We start from the raw sequence: 20,197 nt of genomic DNA on the forward strand, positions 1-20,197 counted from the left end.
CGGCCGTGCCTCAAGACCAGATCTCTTAAGGCCGGAACGTTCCCCTCAAGAGCAGTCAACCAAACCTGACCGTCACGGGGTCAACCTTGTAGAGCATCTACGCAAGCTAGGCTTGGATAAAAAAGTGCGCCAAAGGGCGGATGCTGACGGTGCCCATGCACTAGAATCTGCCACATTCCTTGCAACAGGAGGAGGCAGTTTATTGGATGGACTTCGGCGTAATCAAAGTCTCCCTGCCATGGTTGGTTGCCGTAGTGCATCTGCCTCCAGTCCATCCTTTCCTGTCCTGCCCCGACACCCTACTTCCCTGGCCCTTCCCACTCCACCGTGGGGGAACCTGAACGAACCACGGCCCTCACGTAGACACGCCTCCCTTTCTCATGCCCCACCCTCTCCGCATAATTCATAAGAATGTGGGAGTGGCCTCAAACAGTAAAAATGATAAATCAATGCCATTTTTTGGTGACTCTGACTTCATATCCTACATATTTTTATTAATACTGTCTATTTCCCCTCCTGCTTTCCACAAAACTGAGAGAGAAAGAGGCTGAAAGAAATTTGAAGATGAAACTGGGTTGTTTTTAAAAGCACAATAATGAAGTAAATGTGTCTTGTTGCCATGTTAATGTTGAAATGAAGATTTTAAAGGCCTTATCATAGCACTCGAGAGGAAATACAGACCTCTAATCCCAATTTTCCCCTTAAACACCATCTTTTCATCTTTGCTGTTTCCTCTCTTTCTTTATTGTCAAGCCTTTTGTCCTTTATTTTGTCTGATTAACATATCGTTAAACCTTATTTTCTGCCTATTAACTTGTGGAGGTGTGTTGTTTTAGATGCTTCAGGAAAGAGCAAGTATGTGGGGAGGGATGACAGAAGGTAGGAAAGTAAAAAGGAAACAAAGAATGATGGATGGAAAGAAGGAAAGAAAGCAGGACAGACAGAAGTAAGAAAACAGGAAGGAAATATCGGAAGCCAGAAGGAAGAAAGTAAAAAAAGCAGGAAGGAAGGAGGCAAGAAAAGAAAAATCAGGAAGGTAGGAAGGAAGTCTAAAGGAATGTTAGAAGACTGGAACTATGATGGTTTCTGTAAGTTTATATAGAAGATAGTGTCACTTTGATTTAGTCTCCTGGTGGTTTGCATGTAGAGTGTCAAAGGTGAAGTGTGTAAAGAAGATTGGCGTAATGAACGCACATAGGAATGGAATTTAGGAAGTACAAATAGAAGGTTGCATCTCCACAGCCTCTTTTTAGGGGTCTTGATTCATTCAGAGGTTCTCCAAGTAGTTAAGCCATCTGTCTCACACTACAGATGGATGATACCTCTCAGATGTTTAGTAGAACAAAAACCTAGCTCTTATATTGTTAATCTTTGCAACATTATATCCAGTTGTAGGTGCCAGATAGATTTATAGCTGTCTGAGCCATTATGTCCATCATTGTGCTATAAAATGTTTACGTCCTACGTACTGCCAGCATGCTAGTGTGCCTGAACTAGCTATTCCTCACCTGTCCAAATCACGTATTTATTAATTTGCACAGAATTAATTGGTTTTCGGTAAAGTTGGTGACGAAAAGAACAGATCTGCAACGCTCAGGATTTTATTGACTTTGGGTTTGTACAGACTTTATTCCGTCCTTTTAAACTACTTGTAACCTTGTTATAAATTGTTTTATTATGATTGTTATTTAAAATAATATTCAGGGACTGTGTATTTAAGGGAATGTGGTGATTGGTTCATATGTACACTAGATGTGTGAAAAGGTTCAAAGTGATGCGCACAGATTTAACACGTTTGTATTGGTTTAACATGGTTGCATGTCTAACTGGAATGGAATTGCTCTTTGATTTTCTGATTCCTATAATCATTTATTTGTTCTGTTTTTGGTTTTTTGTATCTTGATTAGGCTACGTGTCAATTTTAGGTCATTCTTTATTGCCATTACATCCCTCAATAATCAAAAATACAAATTAAGTTTTTAGTGATAAAATACATCAAATCTTTCTCTTTCTTATCTGACAGGCCAAGATAACCCCTTTTATTACAGTACATGGTCTTGACTTTGACCTTTTGAACCCTGAGTGAATTGTTCAGTGGCCCCATGTGTGCTTCCTCCTCATTGTTACTTATACTTTCCACTATTTTCTCATTTTGTGCACTTTTAATTTTCAATTAAATTCAATTAAAAAAAATGTTGTAAATAGACATTACCCATGTTATCTATCAATACAGTAAAACTAGACTATAAGGTAATGCGTAACTTGAGAGATAATTATATTATTTACTAACCTATTTCATATAGGAATGAGAGATTAATATATATCATGTTTTTTGGTGGAGTTTGAGAAGGGACTCAACTCACAAAGACCTTGTATATGGGTTAAAACCAAGATTATTTGTCCATTATGTCTGAATTGTAATTTTTATAAGCTAAAATTGTGTGTCTGTGTGGTAAACTGACGTTTTTGTGTTTTGTAGTAAACATAATGACAGCACAGGGAAAATAAATAAGTCTGCTTTAGAAACTTGTGTTCCAGGTGAGACATTTGTGAGCTTTGTTAGATGCTGACAAACAAGAATACAAACTAAGCTAAATGTGACTTAAAACTATGTTTATTGCATAACTTAGGGCTATCCGTCACTATTTGGGATCAAATCATACACATTTTTTAGAATTATACCAGCATGCCTGCTGCATATACTGTATACAATGACTGCTTTATGGTACTGCTTAACGCATGAATTGAGTATCAAAGTGTCCTTACTTCCATCCTGCTGTCCATGTTATCAAGCTCTCTGCTGCCGTTCAGGTCAAAGGTTAATGCCTTGAAGATGATGTCATAAGCACCAAGTGATTACTTTTGTGCTAATGACATAGTTAATAAATAGTTCTAGTTAGATGAAAATACAGTAGTAACCATGTCCGATGTGTTTTCCTATGTGTTTAGCTGCTTTTAGAATCCTGTATCAGCATCGTTTTTGTTTATATAATAAAACAAACAAAAATCAATCTGTGTCCCTTCCATTTTGTACTTGCTAGTTTGATAACTTCACAGACTCTCAATAACAATAACTTGAATTCCAAGGCTTTTTATTCAAGTTTTTCATGTTTGAAACAATTTACCAGTACTGTATATTGCACTCTTTCCCCTCATTAAAATATGCATAAATTAAATGATTAAATTTTAAACATTTATATTTATGTAAATTAGTTATTTGTGTCCGTTATTTGCCATAGCCGTTCAATGCATTTAACCCTGATCCCTAACAGCGTGAATCTCATGAAACCTGTCAAGAACATGTCTGGGTTATATTTCTGCTCAAAAATCTAAAGAAAAAATGAATATTATGCATAAAACAAATGAAACCCTATATTTTATACCATTGTGCATTGTTGTCATTATTTTCAGGATAATTAAGCACATTTTCACCCCCAATTATCATTAGGCTACCGTAATGTGTAAAAATCGAATTCTCTTTATTGTAATGCAAATAAATATGTTACATTTTAAAGTGTATATATATTTACATAGATGTCATTTGTTTTTCAGGATAATTAAGCACATTTTCACCCCCAATTATCATTACTGTAATGTGTAAAAATCTAATTCCCTTTTCTGTAATGCAAATAAATATTTTAAATTGTAAAGTAAATATATTTGCATTGGTGTCATTATTTTCATGAAAATAAACACAATTTCACAGCTTGTTATCATTACCGTAATATGTAAAAATCTCATTCTTATTACTGCAATGCAAATAAATATTTTAAATTGTCAAGTATATTTATTTACCTATATACATCTTGGTTGTAGTTCTGTAATTATTTTTTGTTGATTTTAATAAAGTTCTTGTGTCTGGACAGAAAGATTTTCATTTTAATTTGCAGTAATGAGAGTTATTTAATTAACTGTCATGAAATTGTCATAATCAGGGTTCCCACTCTTTTCAAGGCACAATTTTCCAGGACATTTTAATGTGCCCAACAAGTGTAATATTTAAGCAAAAACACATGCGTCAATTTAAATCGAGCTTTTATTTTTGGTGTTTCTCTGTTTTTTAATGGTAGTTTCTCACCTCCAGATAAGCAGTTCACTACATGGCCCAGTGTGATTATTAATCCCCGTAAAGCTATGATTTATTTAAATAAATACATAGTCTGTATGTGCTGCACACTTCAGAGTGTTCTGCTCTCTGTCATCACACACACACAAGAGCGAGCGTGATGATAATATCAGCGGCCAGCTTCACACATTCAATTTGAAGTGCGCATCACTCGCAGATTATTTATTCAATTAAATCACAGAATTTTGCATCTTAATTATCACACTGGGACATATCGCAATTTTAATTTGATTAATTGTGCATTTAAACATAAATTTTTCATCCAAATATATCGTATTCCATGACATTCTGCGTTTTTTTACTAGATTCTGTGATTCTGTCCATGTTTTCCACATACTACATGTGGTAACCCTGGTATAAGCAGACTCCCATTGTTGAATTATTACAAATTAATTCACATCCTGAGGTATGAAGGCCGAATCTCCACACTACCAACTCGGTGTGAATTGGTTGTCAAATAAATCCATGGTCTGACCATCATCGTTGTCTAAATATATATCATTTCAATGTTTTTGTGGTTAACACAACAGCAAGGTTGGAACGAAGCAAAGCAGAGATGACAGCAGATGAGCACAAAATGTATGTGACAGGGATTTGTTCATGACAGTTAACCGTTGATGTTGTTTCACAATGCGCAGGCACCGGCAGTGACAAAACAATTCAAATTTGTGCATTTGACTCCTATTCTGAGTTCCAATCGTTACCATTTTTTTGTACATGTAACAAAAACCTTGTTTGCAACACAGTTAAAATATTTTCCAGGACAAATAATTATTTTCAAGGACATTTAGGTATTTTTCTAATTTTCCATGACTTTTCCATGATTGGAAAACTGCACTGCAAAATTCCAGGTGCACAAAAATCTTAATTATCTTAAAAATATTATATTATAAATATATAATATTATAATTTATTATTATAATTTATTTATTTATTTTTATATTTTGAGGGTGGTGAAATATGACCCGGAAATGTTCTTTGTGCAATTTCCCCAACAATTCACAATGGACAGATTTTAATGCTGTCTGATGTGGAACTAAACTGGCCCATGGCAAAATCAAGCCCCACCCCTACCCCACAGCCCACACCAAACGCAGCATACAGCTGTGATGGAAATGATCCATGAAACCTATGTAAAGGAACCAATCCATCATCCACGCTGTAGAAAGCCAGAGACCCTGCAGTTCTGTCCAGAAACACCCCCACACGAGGGCTGTAGATAACAGGGATCTCCACCTTCTTGTTGGCGTGCATGGCCGCACAGCACATGTCTGACAACTCCAAGCTCCACGACTGGTTGTTGTAACCAAGCCCCGCCACTGAATCCGCACCTTTGTGGGGCATGGAGCCACTGGCCACACCCAGAGAGGAGCCACGCCCCCTCCACTCCACCTCCCAGTAGCAGCGGTCGCAGGAGAGGGGCTGCAGGCAGAGCACTTGTGTCCAGACATCAAAGCGCTGAGGGAGGTCAGGGTAGGACTGCGATGTCTGGTGTAGGGTGGCTACAGTGTCTCCATCAGACAGAACCAGACGCCGATGAGCTGTGTTTGGATCCAGGGTCAAATCACAAGCATCTAATGGATCGCGAGAGAGCGAAAAGGATAAGTTAGGTGAGCATGACAAAACGAGAAACGTAGTCATGATCTATGAGGAATAGACTCACATTGCAGGAACTCATCTCTAGTTCTGGGCTCAGGAGCCTGAATGCTGTCAATGTTAATTTCTCTCACTGTAAAGAAAGAGAAACTGTGTTGAAATCTGAATTGGACACATTTCCATATGCAATATCTATCAGACAATGAATGTATCTATCTATCTATCTATCTATCTGTCTGTCTGTCTGTCTGTCTATCTATCTATCTGCCTGTCTATCTATCTAACTGTCTGTCTGTCTATCTGCCTATCTGTCTGTCTATCTCTCTCTCTCTCTCTCATATATATATATATATATATACAGGTGCTGGTCATATAATTAGAATATCATCAAAAAGTTGATTTATTTCACTAATTCCATTCAAAAAGTGAAACTTGTATATTATATTCATTCATTACACACAGACTGATATATTTCAAATGTTTATTTCTTTTAATTTTGATGATTATAACTGACAACTAAGGAAAATCCCAAATTCAGTATCTCAGAAAATTAGAATATTGTGAAAAGGTTCAATATTGAAGACACCTGGTGCCACACTCTAATCAGCTAATTAACTCAAAACACCTGCAAAGGCCTTTAAATGGTCTCTCAGTCTAGTTCTGTACGCTACACAATCATGGGGAAGACTGCTGACTTGACAGTTGTCCAAAAGACGACCATTGACACGTTGCACAAGGAGGGCAAGACACAAAAGGTCATTGCAAAAGAGTCTGGCTGTTCACAGAGCTCTGTGTCCAAGCACATTAATAGAGAGGCGAAGGGAAGGAAAAGATGTGGTAGAAAAAAGTGTACAAGCAATAGGGATAACCGCACCCTGGAGAGGATTGTGAAACAAAACCCATTCAAAAATGTGGGGGAGAACCACTACGCACAGACGTATGCAAGACATGGGTTTCAGCTGTCGCATTCCTTGTGTCAAGCCACTCTTGAACAACAGACAGCGTCTGAAGCGTCTCGCCTGAGCTAAAGACAAAAAGGACTGGACTGCTGCTGAGTGGTCCAAAGTTATGTTCTCTGATGAAAGTAAATTTTGCATTTCCTTTGGAAATCAGGGTCCCAGAGTCTGGAGGAAGAGAGGAGAGGCACACAATCCACGTTGCTTGAGGTGCAGTGTAAAGTTTCCACAGTCAGTGATGGTTTGGGGTGCCATGTCATCTGCTGGTGTTGGTCCACTGTGTTTTCTGAGGTCCAAGGTCAACGCAGCCATATACCAGGAAGTTTTAGAGCACTTCATGCTTCCTGCTGCTGACCAACTTTATGGAGATGCAGATTTCATTTTCCAACAGGACTTGGCACCTGCACACAGTGCCAAAGCAACCAGTATCTGGTTTAAGGACCATGGTATCCCTGTTCCCAGGAGATATGCCAGACCCAACAATGCAGAAGAGCTGAAGGCCACTATCAGAGCAACCTGGGCTCTCATAACACCTGAGCAGTGCCACAGACTGATCGACTCCATGCCACGCCGCATTACTGCAGTAATTCAGGCAAAAGGAGCCCCAACTAAGTATTGAGTGCTGTACATGCTCATACTTTTCATGTTCATACTTTTCAGTTGGCCAAGATTTCTAAAAATCCTTTCTTTGTATTGGTCTTAAGTAATATTCTAATTTTCTGAGATACTGAATTTGGGATTTTCCTTAGTTGTCAGTTATAATCATCAAAATTAAAAGAAATAAACATTTGAAATATATCAGTCTGTGTGTAATGAATGAATATAATATACAAGTTTCACTTTTTGAATGGAATTAGTGAAATAAATCAACTTTTTGATGATATTCTAATTATATGACCAGCACCTGTATGTATATATATATATATATATATACACAGTACTGTGCAAAAGTCTTAGGCACATAAGATGCTTCACAAAAACATTTGTCTTAAGATGGTTATTTATATTATATTATATTATATTTTCAGCTTTAGTGTGTCAATAGGATATATACATTTTAGACTCCCAAACATTTCTTTTGCAAATAGAATAGAAGAACAGGGAGCCCTGCAACAGATGGCATGGTCCCCACAGATCCCCCAACTGAATATTGAGTCAGTCTGGGATTACATGACGAGACAGAAGTAATTGAGACAGCCGAAATAGAAGAACTGTGGCAAATTCTCCAAGAAGCTTGGAACATCCTATCTGCCAACAACCAAGAAAAACTGTGTCCAGGTGTACCTAGGAGAATTGGTGCTATTTTGAAGGTAAAGGTGGTCACACCAAATATTGATTTAGCTTTTTTTATGTTTACTCGACTTTGCATGACGTTAATTGATAAATGAAAACAATTTATGGCATTATTTTTGAAGACATCCTCACTATGCAACATTTTTCCCAAGTGCCTAAAACTTTTGCACAGAACTGTATATATCTGTTTGTCTATCTATTTATCTGTCTGTCTGTCTGTCTATCTATCTATATTTGTCTATATTAATCTATATTTGAGATGTTTACGTGTGGGGAAAGCAGAATTCATCATGGGATTGCCAGTAGGTGAGTCCAGGAACAGGCCGGGATTCACTGCACAGAGAAAAAAAAAAAAAAAAGTCAAAACCAGAGGGAGACAGTGAAGAAGTTACATCTCAATCTTTGTTGCTGTTCTGAGATACCTCACTCTTGTTACTAGAGAACCGGGGTTACGTGAGTAACCCAAAGTTCTTCAATGTAAGTACCACTCCATGCTTTCAATTTAATTGGGCCCACCATTATGGAATATCTAATTTTTGTGTTACTTTAAATCTACAGCAAAAAAAAATAAAACATCTTCATCCGTTACCTTCTTTTGGCTCCCCCCCTATAGAGAAAACAGATAGAGAGTTTTAGCTCTTTTAAATAACTAGATGATGGCAATTTATTTAAAGGAAATATAGCAGCATTGAAGCGCATTATTTAACTGTCAGTGAGCAGTGAGTGACTTACAGGCACTGAGAGAGGAGGGGCTACGAGGTCTCACTGGCTCTGCCTCTGGTATAGTGGGTGTGGCATCTTTCACTGCAAATGGTGAAAAATGTGACATGATGTCATGTAACTTTATCATGTCATTAGTAATGTGGTCTGAAAAATGAAAGTGTAGCTGACAGGTTCAGTGGTTAGAAATATTTAATAACCATAGCAAACAAAAATAAGAGGTCAATCTGAGCCATCTTGAGCTCTGAATATCATTAGACCAAAGTGTGCATTTATATGACAGACAGAACGTCATGAACAGGAAATACAGCAGTTTATCTGCATAGTAAAAAAACCAGAATGACCAGTGCAGAATTCTTAATAAAACCAAGCTTAGTTTCTGTATTTGTATGTGTGTGTGTGTGTTCCTGAGCGCACCTGTGTCTTGTCTTTTCTTCCTGTTTCTGGGTAAGAGAGAGCTCAGACTCCATCTGTCCGCTGAGGAGAACAGAATGAGAAAATATACACTGGCGGCCAAAAGTTTGGAATAATGCACAGATTTTGCTCTTATGGAAAGAAATTGGTACTTTTATTCACCAAAGTGGCATTCAACTGATCACAATGTATAGACAGGACATTAATAACGTGAAAAATTACTATTACGATTTGAAAAAAAATGTTCAGAACTTCTTAAACTACTTCAAAGAGTTCTCATCAAAAAATCCTCCACATGCAGCAATGACAGCTTTGCAGATCCTTGACATTCTAGCTGTCAGATTGTCCAGATACTCAGGTGACATTTCACCCCACACTTCCTGTAGCACATGCCATAGATGTGGCTGTCTTGTCGGGCACTTCTCATGCACCTTACAGTCTAGCTGATCCCACAAAAGCTCAGTGGGGTTAAGATCCATAACACTCTTTTCCAATTATCTGCTGTCCAATGTCTGTGTTCTCTTTGCCCACTCTAACCTTTTTTGTTTTTGTTTTTCTGTTTCAAAAGTGGCTTTTTCTTTGCAATTCTTCCCATAAGGCTTTCACCCCTGAGTCTTCTCTTTACTGTTATACATGAAACTGGTGTTGAGTGGGTAGAATTCAATGAAGCTGTCAGCTGAGGACATGTGACGTGTCTATTTCTCAAACTAGAGACTCTGATGTACTTATCCTCTTGTTTAGTTGTACATCTGGCCTTCCACATCTCTTTCTGTCCTTGTTAGAGTCAGTTGTCCTTTGTCTTTGAAGACTGTAGTGTACACCTTTGTATGAAATCTTCAGTTTTTTGGCAATTTCATGCATTGTATAGCCTTCATTCCTCAAAACAATGATTGACTGACGAGTTTCTAGAGAAAGCTGTTTCTTTTTTGCCATTTTTGACCAAATATTGACCTTAAGACATGCCAGTCTATTGCATACTGTGACAACTCAAAAACAAACACAAAGACAATGTTAAGCTTCATTTAATGAACCAAATATCTTTCAACTGTGTTTGATATAATGGCAGGTGATTTTTCTAGTACCAAATTAGCAATTTAGCATGATTATTCAAGGATAAGGTGTTGGAGTGATGGCTGCTGGAAATGGGGCCTGTCTAGATTTTATCAAATATTTTTTTTTTTCAAATAGTGATGGTGCTGTTTTTTACATCAGTAATGTCCTGACTATACTTTGTGATCAGTTGAATGCCACTTTGATGAATTAAAGTACCAATTTCCTTCCCAAACAGCAAAACCTGTACATTCTTCCAAACATTTGGCCGCCAGTGTATATATTAAAAAAAATACAGACACAAACGGCAATTATCGGAGTTTACAAAAGTGGAGAAAATGACAGAAATAACCAAATTTTAAAGAACAGAACTGTTAGGGGCTAAGTAATTTCATTACTGAGTACAATTGTTACTTCTTAGGTATGGGGTTCACAGACTTAAAAGGATTAAATGAAAACAAAACGTATATCTCCGATTTCATTTCCATCCATCATTTTGAGTTTTCAGCAAAAAATACTTTTTCAAATTTCTCCTAGACTGTTGGTCCCATTCGCACAAAATTTTGCATGCATCATCTAGAGACCCCCATGACAAAATGTTATCAAAAGAATTTCGATTTATCAAATCATTTAGAAAAAATAAGCCAATTAATTTTTCGATCGTGTCCCAAATTCAGTTATCAACCTATATGTTCTAAACGATTTGATGAATCAAAAAAATGTGAGAACTTTTTGTCATGATGCTCACCCATTTTGAAAATCTTTAAAAAATGGCAGAAAATCGAATCGGGCGGAAATTATAATAATGGTGTCCATTTGACTGGGCAAAAGTTATTAGCATAAGCACAAGTGTAACTTTGAATTGTTGATGGCGCTGGAGGGTTTGAGTTAGAGACTCCAAATTTGCCATGAAGAATGTTCAGATCTAAGTGCCAAATTTCACAACTTTTTACCATAGGATCAATGGGCTGCCATAGATTCCCAGTCAGAGGAGGAGGAAGAAGAAGAATGGTCACTAAAAGATCCAACAGGGGATTTACACCTTAGGCTGTTGGCCCCTAATAATAAGAACATCAGTACATATACAATAGGGATCCAGCACCATCCAACACATTCCATGGCAGAGCACTTGTCTGTTTGTGCTGTTTTAAACTGACATCATTTGATTTACAGTGCATCACTCACATTGTCTGGCAGGTTGCTGTCTGTCTGTGGTGTTTGGTCTTTGCTGATTCGAGCTCTGTGTCTCTCCATTGGCTGTTTGAAGGACAACAGACATAAACATGACAATTCTTACATAAAACAATCTGTTAAATTTCACTAATCAGACATGAATCAAACATCACCTTGTTCTCTGACCTCCCTCCTCTGTCTCGGTCTGAGCGAACTTAAAGTCCACCGATCTGCTGAGATTTGTGTAAAACAACAGCTATGAAAAAATGGTATGTGTTTTTGTGTGTGTTTATGTACATTTAAAAGGACAGTTCACCCAAAAACAAAAATTCTCTTATCATTTACTCACTCTCATACCATCCCAAAGATTTTTAGAAGAATATTTCTGCTCTGTAGGTCCATACAATGCAAGTGAATGGTGATCAGAACTTTGTAGCTCCAAAAATCACAAAGGAAACATAGAAGTAATACATACGACTCAAGTGTTTAAATCCATATCTTCAGAATCAATATAATAGGTGTGGGTGAGAAACAGATAAAAATGTAAGTCCTTTTTTACTCCAAATGTCCACTTTCATTTTTACATCTGAAAGTCACATGTGGTGCCTGTTCAGTTTCACTTTCACATCTGAAAGTTAAAGTGGAGATTTATAGTAAAAAAGGACTTACAGTAAATGCTGATCTGTTTCTCACCCACACATATCATATCGCTTCTGAAGACATGAATTTAAACACTGGAGTCATATGGATTATTTTTATTTTCCCTTTAAGTGATTTTTGGAGCTACAAAGGTCTGATCACCATTCACTTGCATTGTATGGACCTACAGAGCCGAAATATTCTTCTAAAAATCTTTGTTTGTGTTCTGCTGAAGAAAAAGTCATACACATCTGGGATGGCATGAGGGTGTGTAAATGATGAGAGAATTTTTATTTTTGGGTGAACTATCCCTTTAAGAATGCAAGTGTTTATGTATGGCACATTTCTCACCCTGATCTCTCTCTTCTCCACTCTGCTGCGTCTGTCTGGGTCTGAATGAAGTAACACTCCAGGTGTCAGCTGAGGAAACACAAAGGTAAAGAAAAAGAATAAGAATACAATGTTTATGACAGTGTGCAGGTAAGAGTGTGTTTGCATGTGTCAACTCACCTTGTTCTTCATTACGTGTGTCTCTGCTTTGTGTACTTTGACGCCTTTGCGAGGTCTCTCTTTCTGTACACAGATAATCGAATCATGTTTGAAAATTTGCACATCCATCTGAACACTGAAATACAGAACAAACAAACTCATCTCACCCTGCTCTCTCTCATCTCGTCTCTGTCTCCCTCTTGATCTGACTGTACTTAAACTCCAGGTGTCTGCTGAGACAAAAACAATAAGCAAACTATATCGGTCATTATATGTGTTAATGTTTTTCTCTGTCTCTCACCGTCATTGTCTTCTCTTTCTTCTCTACTTTGTGTCTCTCTTGGTCTCATTGAATTTCTACTCCTGTCAGCTGAGAAGTGAAAAACAAAACAATCAAACTATTTTACAAACTATAGATTATTAAAAATGTACACGAGTATGAAAAGTGCTCATGACTTACTGTCATCTCTTTCTTCTCTTGGTGATCTTTCGGGTCTTGGAGAGCTTGTAGCGGCTCTGTTAACTGATCAATACAGAATTTGAAATAAAAACGTTTTAAAATCACATTCGCATACATTCATTAAAAACTATTTCGTCTCACCTCGTGATTCACTGTTTCTGACGGCTTGTGTACGTGTAGTTACACCTGAAGAAAGGAAATACAACGTACAAACTTCACAACTGATATTTGACATTGAAAGTTATTTACTCATGATGAACTTGAATATTTTACCAGATCCCCGCGTGCTCACTGATGGCAGCGGCGGAGGCCCTGAAAAATATTTACATACATCAGAAACCATTTTAGATAAACAAACAAACAAAAATGCACCATTTTAATTTATATTTTTTATACCTTGTGCACGAGCAGTTTTGGATCCCTTTCCAGAAAACACTGTTACAAAAATAAAATACAGAGTTGAGAAGAGCAAGCTTATAGATTGTTAACAGATGAAACAATGACAAAACCTGTAGACTAGGACACTGCTTCCATCACCACATATGTTAATTAATGTCTTGTTGAATGTTTATAAATTATTTATATATATATATATATATATATATATATATATATATATATATATATATATATATATATATATATATATAATATTTATATATTCTTTATAAATATAAAAATGCACTTTTTGCCAGTCCTGTCTGGTCCAGTGAAGGTGGGTTTGTGCCCATAGGTGACATTGTTGCCGGTGATGTCTGGTAAGGACCTGCCTTACAACAGGCCTACAAGCCCTCAGTCCAGCCTCTCTCAGCCTATTGCGGACAGTCTGAGCACTGATGGAGGGATTGTGTGTTCCTGGTGTAACTCGGGCAGTTGTTGTTGCCATCCTGTACCTGTCCCGCAGGTGTGATATTCAGATGTACCGATCCTGTGCAGGTGTTGTTACACGTGGTCTGCCACTGCGAGGACGATCAGCTGTCCTTCCTGTCTCCCTGTAGCCCTGTCTTAGGTGTCTCACAGTACAGACATTGTAATTTATTGCCCTGGCCACATCTGCAGTCCTCATGCCTCCATGCAGCATGCCTAAAGCACGTTCACGCAGATGAGCAGGGACCCTGGTCATCTTTCTTTTGGTGTTTTTCGGAGTCAGTAGAAAGGTCTTTTTAGTGTCCTAAGTTTTTATAACTGTGACCTTAATTGCCTACCGTCTGTAAGCTGTTAGTGTCTTAATGACCGTTCCACAGGTGCATGTTCATTAATTGTTTATGGTTCATTGAACAAGCATGGAAAACATTGTTTAAACCCTTTACAATAAAGATCTGTAAAGTTATTTGGATTTTTACAAAATTATCTTTAAAATACAGTGTCCTGAAAAAGGGATGTTTCTTAATATACAAATTGAGACTGAGAACATTTTAATTGAGATACATATTAATATTTTTATTAACTTCCCTTGCATTTTATTCTTTCTCTGCTTTATGTTTTTGTATTGATGCTTTGGCACTATCAGCCCAACAAATCAAGCAGAATCAAGCACAACGAATTTCTGTGTAAATTATTCATAAAACCGTTCTTATGTAAATTGTTAATTACGTTAAAATGATTTCACAAAGAAATTTGCTCTGCTTGTTTCATAAATGAGGCCCATTGTGTTTAAACTTGATGTAATCGATTTTTTTCATGGAAAAGTATGCAAAAATTTTTCCTACTCCCTTAAAGATATTAACAGCTGTAGACTTTGTAAACAGCAAACAACAATGTGTCTGCGAACCGTGGACATTGACGCTTTTCACCTGTCAATCATTTTGCTCTTTCTCATAGTGTTGTATTTGAAGCGGATCATTAGGGCTATGATTCATAATGTTTGTCAGTTGAGGGCGCTATTGTGCCACTGTTGAATTTGACAGCCACAGGAACAAACAATGCTGCTCTTTTGCTCGGTTTTGGTCGCAAAATTTTCTTTGAAGGGCAGGGTTTTGGAATGAGGGGCGTGGCTAATTCAACAGCTGAGCCACGTGAAAGCTTCAGAACACTAAAATCGCTTACAGCACCTTTATAATAGTCATGCCAATGAAGCTTTGAAATTGATAGGGCTGACTGATATGGACAAATAATTTTAGTGAATTTTAATTTAATTAACTGTTACCAAATGTTCACAGAAATTCACTCACGTTTCATAATGCCTCCCATTTTTTGGCTGTTGCGGTCAGCCACTGTGAACGCTGTGGTGTTGTACACTGTCAAGAGAAAGAAATAGATAATGAATGAATGAATGTTACATTTATATAGCGCTTTTCTGACACTACACTCAAAACGCTTTACACAGTGAACAGGGGACTCTCCTCAACCACCACCAGTGTGCAGCATCCACCTATGAGGAGTCAGATATTCCACAGACTGTCTCGGTAATGGACAGATCCAGTTTACACTCAAAAAAAATCAAAAAAAATAAAAAAGCATTTTTGCTGCTTGATCAGTTTACTTAATGAACTAAAGCAACACAATTCTAGAACATTTTCATTGCGTTCTATCCATTTAAATTTGCCAAATCCATTTGAGTTGGGACTACATGAACACTTTTCGTGGTGCTAATGTAGCATTGAGGAAACTGGGCAGGGGATTTCCATTTCCCAGCATGCTTTGCATGGGACTGGATAGGGAGAACAAAGTGTTACAGTGATGTGTTTTTTATTTATACAATTTTGAGCAAGATGAAAATAGGAGGAGATTTGTTCATGTTTAATGTTCTGTTATATTGGTATTTAAAAAGAGTGTGTGCTGGAGCTTTGGTGGTTACCATTGTGGTAAAGAATGGCGCTTGTGCTCAGGTTGAGGAAGGACTTTTACCTTCAAATGGTACTTGATTTGAGAGCAGCTTAGCTCTTTAAACAGTTGCTTTTAAATTGACAGTGCAACAGTTTCACTGTCCTTACACATACTCACCTGATACTAAAGGTTAATAAAATAAATTTTGGACCAACATAAGAAAATGTATTAAATAAAGTTTGACAAACCTAATGAAGTTGAGTTAAAACTACTATAGTACATTAATTTGACCTAATCCAACTAAATTACGTTAGCTCAATGGAACTGATTTAATCTGAATGAAAGATCTTAAAAAAACTTTCTAGAATTCAATTAAGTATGTATAAAGACTTCATTTTTGAGTGTGTGTGATTGTGAGTTTGTGCCTGTCTTGTTGATCTTGTCCAACTCCTGGTCACACATCTCCTCCACCTTCTCTCTGAGCTGGAGAATGACGTTCCTCACAGGATCAAATGTGGCTTCAGGGTTCACAGTCACAGGCCCCAACTCTCCCCCCTCCAGTGGAGAACACAGAGACTGATACGTCTGTGGAAAGAGAACAACAAGAGAATCGTGCCATTCATGCAAGTTCACTCACTGTTAGTTTTGCCTCACAATTTGGTCATCATTTTCTTGCTCATCTCCCTGTGGCTCTGTTTTATTGCTCTTATTAATTTTGAAAGACCTCACAGATCTCTGTAAAACCCCATAAAACAAAACCATCATCTGACCTTCAGGAAGTAGATATTGTCCTGGCAGTTGATGAGATCTTTCATCTCCATATCTTTTCTCTTCAGCTGTTTGACTTCGGCTTCCAGTTTGGTCACCACGTCCTGAGCCTCACTGACCTTTTCCTGTCCGGCAGAGAGCATCACCTCCTGGAGTAACTCCAACATCCGCTGCATTGACTCCTGGAGCTCAGACAGGACCACATCTGCCTCATCCCTCACCATGTCTGAGGAACGCTGCACACACACACACACACACACTAGTGTATAGAAGTCTATTTCTGCCACATACAAAATAAAAATAAATCCTGCTTTGGTATGTCTTAATTATTAGATACAAATACATAATTTTCTGATAAAAAATGCATTATTTTGAGACAAAAAGTAACATTTTTGAGATAGAAAGTCAAAATTATGAAAATAAAATCTAAATTATGAGAAAGTCATAATTTTGAGATACAGAGTCATAATTTTGAAATAAAAAGTCATAATTATGAGATACAAATTAAAGATTTTCTGAAGAAAAAAAAATTATTATTTTGAGATAATTTATATTTTATTGTCATAAGACTTTCTATCTCAAAGTTATGAGATAGAAAGTCTTATGACAATAAAATATAAATTATGATAGAAAGTCATAATTTTGAGATACAAAGTCATAGTTTTGAGATAAAAAGTACAAATTATGAGATGAAAAGTACAAATTATAAGATACAGTCATACTTTTGAGATTGTGAAAATTATGCTAAAAAAAACATAACATTTTATCTCCAAATTATAGATTTGTATACATTTTTTTTTTTTTTATCTGACGGAAATGGGCTTCCATATTATGATGGGTAAATGATAACAGAATTTCATTTTGGGGTAAATTGAGTAAAGATTGTGACTGGTTGTATGTCACCTTAGTTTGAAGACACAAACAGTTTTATGCCAACTTGAAAATACCCGTTCTGCTTGTGTGTTGACTTTAAAAATGGTTGACGGTGTGAACTAGGAAAAATTTATGTTGACTTGTTTTAAATAGGCTCTAGATTGTGGCTCTGTGCTTTAAAACCAGCAGAACGTTTATAAAATGTGATTTGTTCCGAAAGTCATATATAATAATTACCGTGAGCGTCTCTAAGACTTTCTTCATGTCTTTGAGCTCTCTTTCTCTCTCCTGGAGTCTCTGATGATTCTCAGAAACGACTGCGCCCAGCTCTTTCTGATTCAAGAACAAAGATTGACGCACAAAACACACAATCAAGTGTTTAGAATAGACTGGAATGTGGACTGGAATGAGTGTAGAGTGAAACAAGACCAATTCATCAATACCACACACAAATACACAGCCATACATAAGTTTTCAAAACAGTGGCAGTGAATGAACATAAATTGTGAATTATGCCACTGCCTTGCATGGGCTAAAAGATGAGATAAATTTCAATGCTCACTGACAAAAAATAAAATGTACTTATAGTAGTTGTCATGAAAATGGCTGGTATTACTGACAAATCAGCATCCAGGACTGAAACTATACGATGGTACAAACTGTGGTGCTGAATGATTACCATTTTTATTAAATAAAAAACAAAACAAAACATGGTACTAATTACCATATCCAAAAAACAAAAAAAAAACATAGCCAGTGGCAAGGGTGGGCCAGGGTGGGCAATTTTAGAGATTATTCTCTGATAAAATTAAAGTAAACATTTTTATGAAAGTCTGTTCTCAAAAAAATCTTAACAAATTTGTGAAACTGATCAAAGAAAATAAATAAACAAATAAATAAATGACAATGTGATCTTATTGGCTGCATCCCCACCCATTTTTACTGTGGCCCACCCAAAATTACATTGTGAAACTTGTTTGAAATGGGCATAATGTTCATAAAACCCAACAAACTGATACTAAACTAATGTACACCACTAAAGGAAGAAACTCATGAGGGTGAAAGGATGACGAATTGTCATTTTTGGATGAGGGATTCCTTAAAGGGCCACAAACCTTTTTTTGCTGTTGTCACCACAAGTATATTTCTAGAAGTTTTTAATAAGGTATGAGATGACGTGCTTTATGATATTATGAACAGTCACAGTTAAAGGTGCACTCAGTAACTTTTTGCTTGTGTCATCTTGGACTTACAGTGACACCTAGTGGTGTGGATGCTGCATCATTCAAAATCAATAGTTTTCAGTAACAAATGACATTGCAGAATTTCACTATTCACAATCAGCCATGATTAATTTAATCCAAAAGTGAAAGAGTCCAATAACAAGACGGTTACTGATATTAAGAGAGTTGTATTCAGCTGGTCATGTGATTCTAAAATGGCAGCCCCCATGAGGCCCATGTAGAATAAAACAGCTTTTATAAGGTTACTGATATGACTAGAGTCCTCATCTCATGTGAGTGGTCATGATTTACATGTTTCAAAATTAAAAATCTTTAGGAGTAAAACTTTTTTAATGGGGGGAAACAAATACTGAGTGTACCTTTAAAAGATGTCGTTAGGCCTCAGTCTGACTATATTCACAATTTGGCACAGAATGGAATGCATTATTGCTATTATAAAACGGTCACCGCAAAACATTCAATATTCATGACACAAATGTTGACTAAAATGTTGTATTTCGAAGTTATATAATTAAATAACATCATTCTGCTAGCAGATAAAGTCCTTGACAAGTAAACCGTTATCGAACGTCCTACACAATGACGTCTCCTAAATTTGTGTAATTAAGGCGGTTTGTGTAAACCTTTTAACTTTTTAACGGTCAGGCTGCGTTGAAGAGGTCATAGCTGTTGGTTCTCACAAGTAAAGTAAAACAAGCACACACAAACTCACACCTGTTTCTCATTGCGCTCTGCCTGAGTGGAAACACTCTCGTGGCCCTTGTGCTGGTTACTGGTGCACAGCCAGCACACGTACATCTGACACGATTGGCAGTAAAACTCCTGCAGGTACTTGTGTTCGGGGCAAATCTTCTGACTGAGGTCACCGGTGGGCGCGATCAGCTCGTGGTTCTGCAGCTTAGGTTGCGTATTATGGGGTTTCAGATGCACCTCGCAGAACGACGCCATGCACACCAGGCACGTCTTCACGGCCGCTTTGGGCTCCGGGCAGCGGTCGCAGGGCACAGCAGATCCCGGCAGCTGTTTCGGGGCCCCGCCGCTCCGGGTGCGTGCCCGGTCAGAGGCAGAGGAGGCCGCCCGCCGGGCGCTCTTGATGGATTCCCGCCCAGAGATGCTGAGGTTCCCTCGGCGGAGCTGCTCAACGGCTTCGGCCAGCATGGTGTTCCGGCAAAGCGTCGGGCGAGGGTTGAATGTCTGTCGGCATTCCGGGCAACTATAGATGCCGTTCTTCCTGCCCTCGTTATCCCAGTAATCTGCGATGCAGGCAATGCAATAACTGTGCCCACACGGAATGGTCACCGGGTCAGTAGGCAAATCCAAACACACAGGGCAGTTAAACTGCTCCTCTGTCCACAAAGGACCACTCATTTTCTCAGAAGTTCAGCCAAATTGATTATTTTGATGCCTTTGGGTATTTGATGAGGTCTCACACCTGCAATTAAATAAAGTTTATTCTACTGTAATCTACTCTACACAAACTCAAGACACCTGGGAGTCTAGAGACAGTGTGATGGTCCAGGTCCAATGGTCCAGGTGTGAGTGTGCCTACAAGTGTGTATCTGTCTATCTGTCTGGTTTTACTGGGTGTGGGTGAGAGACACACTCACTGAGCAGGTTTGGGGAGAAAATC

The 20,197-nt window shown here is 37.7% G+C and overlaps 2 protein-coding genes across 5 annotated transcripts in view; one reads left to right on the forward strand and one right to left on the reverse strand.

Moving 5' to 3' along the window:
* LOC127448662 (trafficking kinesin-binding protein 2-like) overlaps nucleotides 1–3,011 on the forward strand; it is a 35,810-nt gene extending 32,799 nt beyond the window's left edge. For both annotated transcript variants that reach the window (XM_051711361.1, XM_051711362.1), the window contains one exon: nucleotides 1–3,011. This exon is cut by the window's left edge and continues 366 nt beyond it. In XM_051711361.1, coding sequence (XP_051567321.1) covers nucleotides 1–409 — 409 coding nt within the window. In that variant the 3' untranslated portion in view covers nucleotides 410–3,011.
* A 139-nt stretch (nucleotides 3,012–3,150) lies between these two features.
* Nucleotides 3,151–20,085, reverse strand: trim25l (tripartite motif containing 25, like). 3 transcript variants are annotated; one of them, XM_051711364.1, is made up of 21 exons: nucleotides 19,282–20,085; nucleotides 17,561–17,656; nucleotides 16,453–16,686; nucleotides 16,108–16,267; nucleotides 15,088–15,153; nucleotides 13,313–13,351; nucleotides 13,190–13,228; nucleotides 13,058–13,102; nucleotides 12,917–12,979; nucleotides 12,758–12,826; nucleotides 12,624–12,686; nucleotides 12,478–12,540; nucleotides 12,319–12,387; nucleotides 11,502–11,561; nucleotides 11,341–11,412; nucleotides 9,109–9,168; nucleotides 8,704–8,775; nucleotides 8,561–8,578; nucleotides 8,239–8,304; nucleotides 5,790–5,855; nucleotides 3,151–5,700 (listed from the first exon to the last, which is right to left on the reverse strand). In XM_051711364.1, exons 1-21 carry the CDS (start codon nucleotides 19,933–19,935, stop codon nucleotides 5,126–5,128), a joined length of 2,649 nt encoding a protein of 882 aa, XP_051567324.1. In that variant the 5' UTR covers nucleotides 19,936–20,085; the 3' UTR covers nucleotides 3,151–5,125. The 3 variants fall into 3 exon arrangements, with proteins under 3 accessions (XP_051567324.1, XP_051567325.1, XP_051567323.1); XM_051711365.1 differs by having other exon boundaries at nucleotides 11,502–11,558; nucleotides 12,624–12,689; XM_051711363.1 differs by having other exon boundaries at nucleotides 12,624–12,689.
* Between the last annotated feature and the right edge of the window lie 112 nt (nucleotides 20,086–20,197).

Source organism: Myxocyprinus asiaticus, chromosome 12 (assembly GCF_019703515.2).
Source record: "Myxocyprinus asiaticus isolate MX2 ecotype Aquarium Trade chromosome 12, UBuf_Myxa_2, whole genome shotgun sequence".
Classification (NCBI taxonomy): Eukaryota; Metazoa; Chordata; class Actinopteri; order Cypriniformes; family Catostomidae; genus Myxocyprinus; species Myxocyprinus asiaticus.

Coding starts and splice junctions, on each gene's coding strand:
- trim25l (XM_051711363.1), bottom strand. CDS start 19,935: ATGAGTGGTCCTTTGTGGACAGAGGAGCAGTTTAACTGCCCTGTGTGT. Junction 12,827..12,916: donor AAGAGAAGAAAGAGATGACA/GTAAGTCATGAG, acceptor TTCACTTCTCAG/CTGACAGGAGTAGAAATTCA. Junction 12,388..12,477: donor CACACGTAATGAAGAACAAG/GTGAGTTGACAC, acceptor GTGTTTCCTCAG/CTGACACCTGGAGTGTTACT.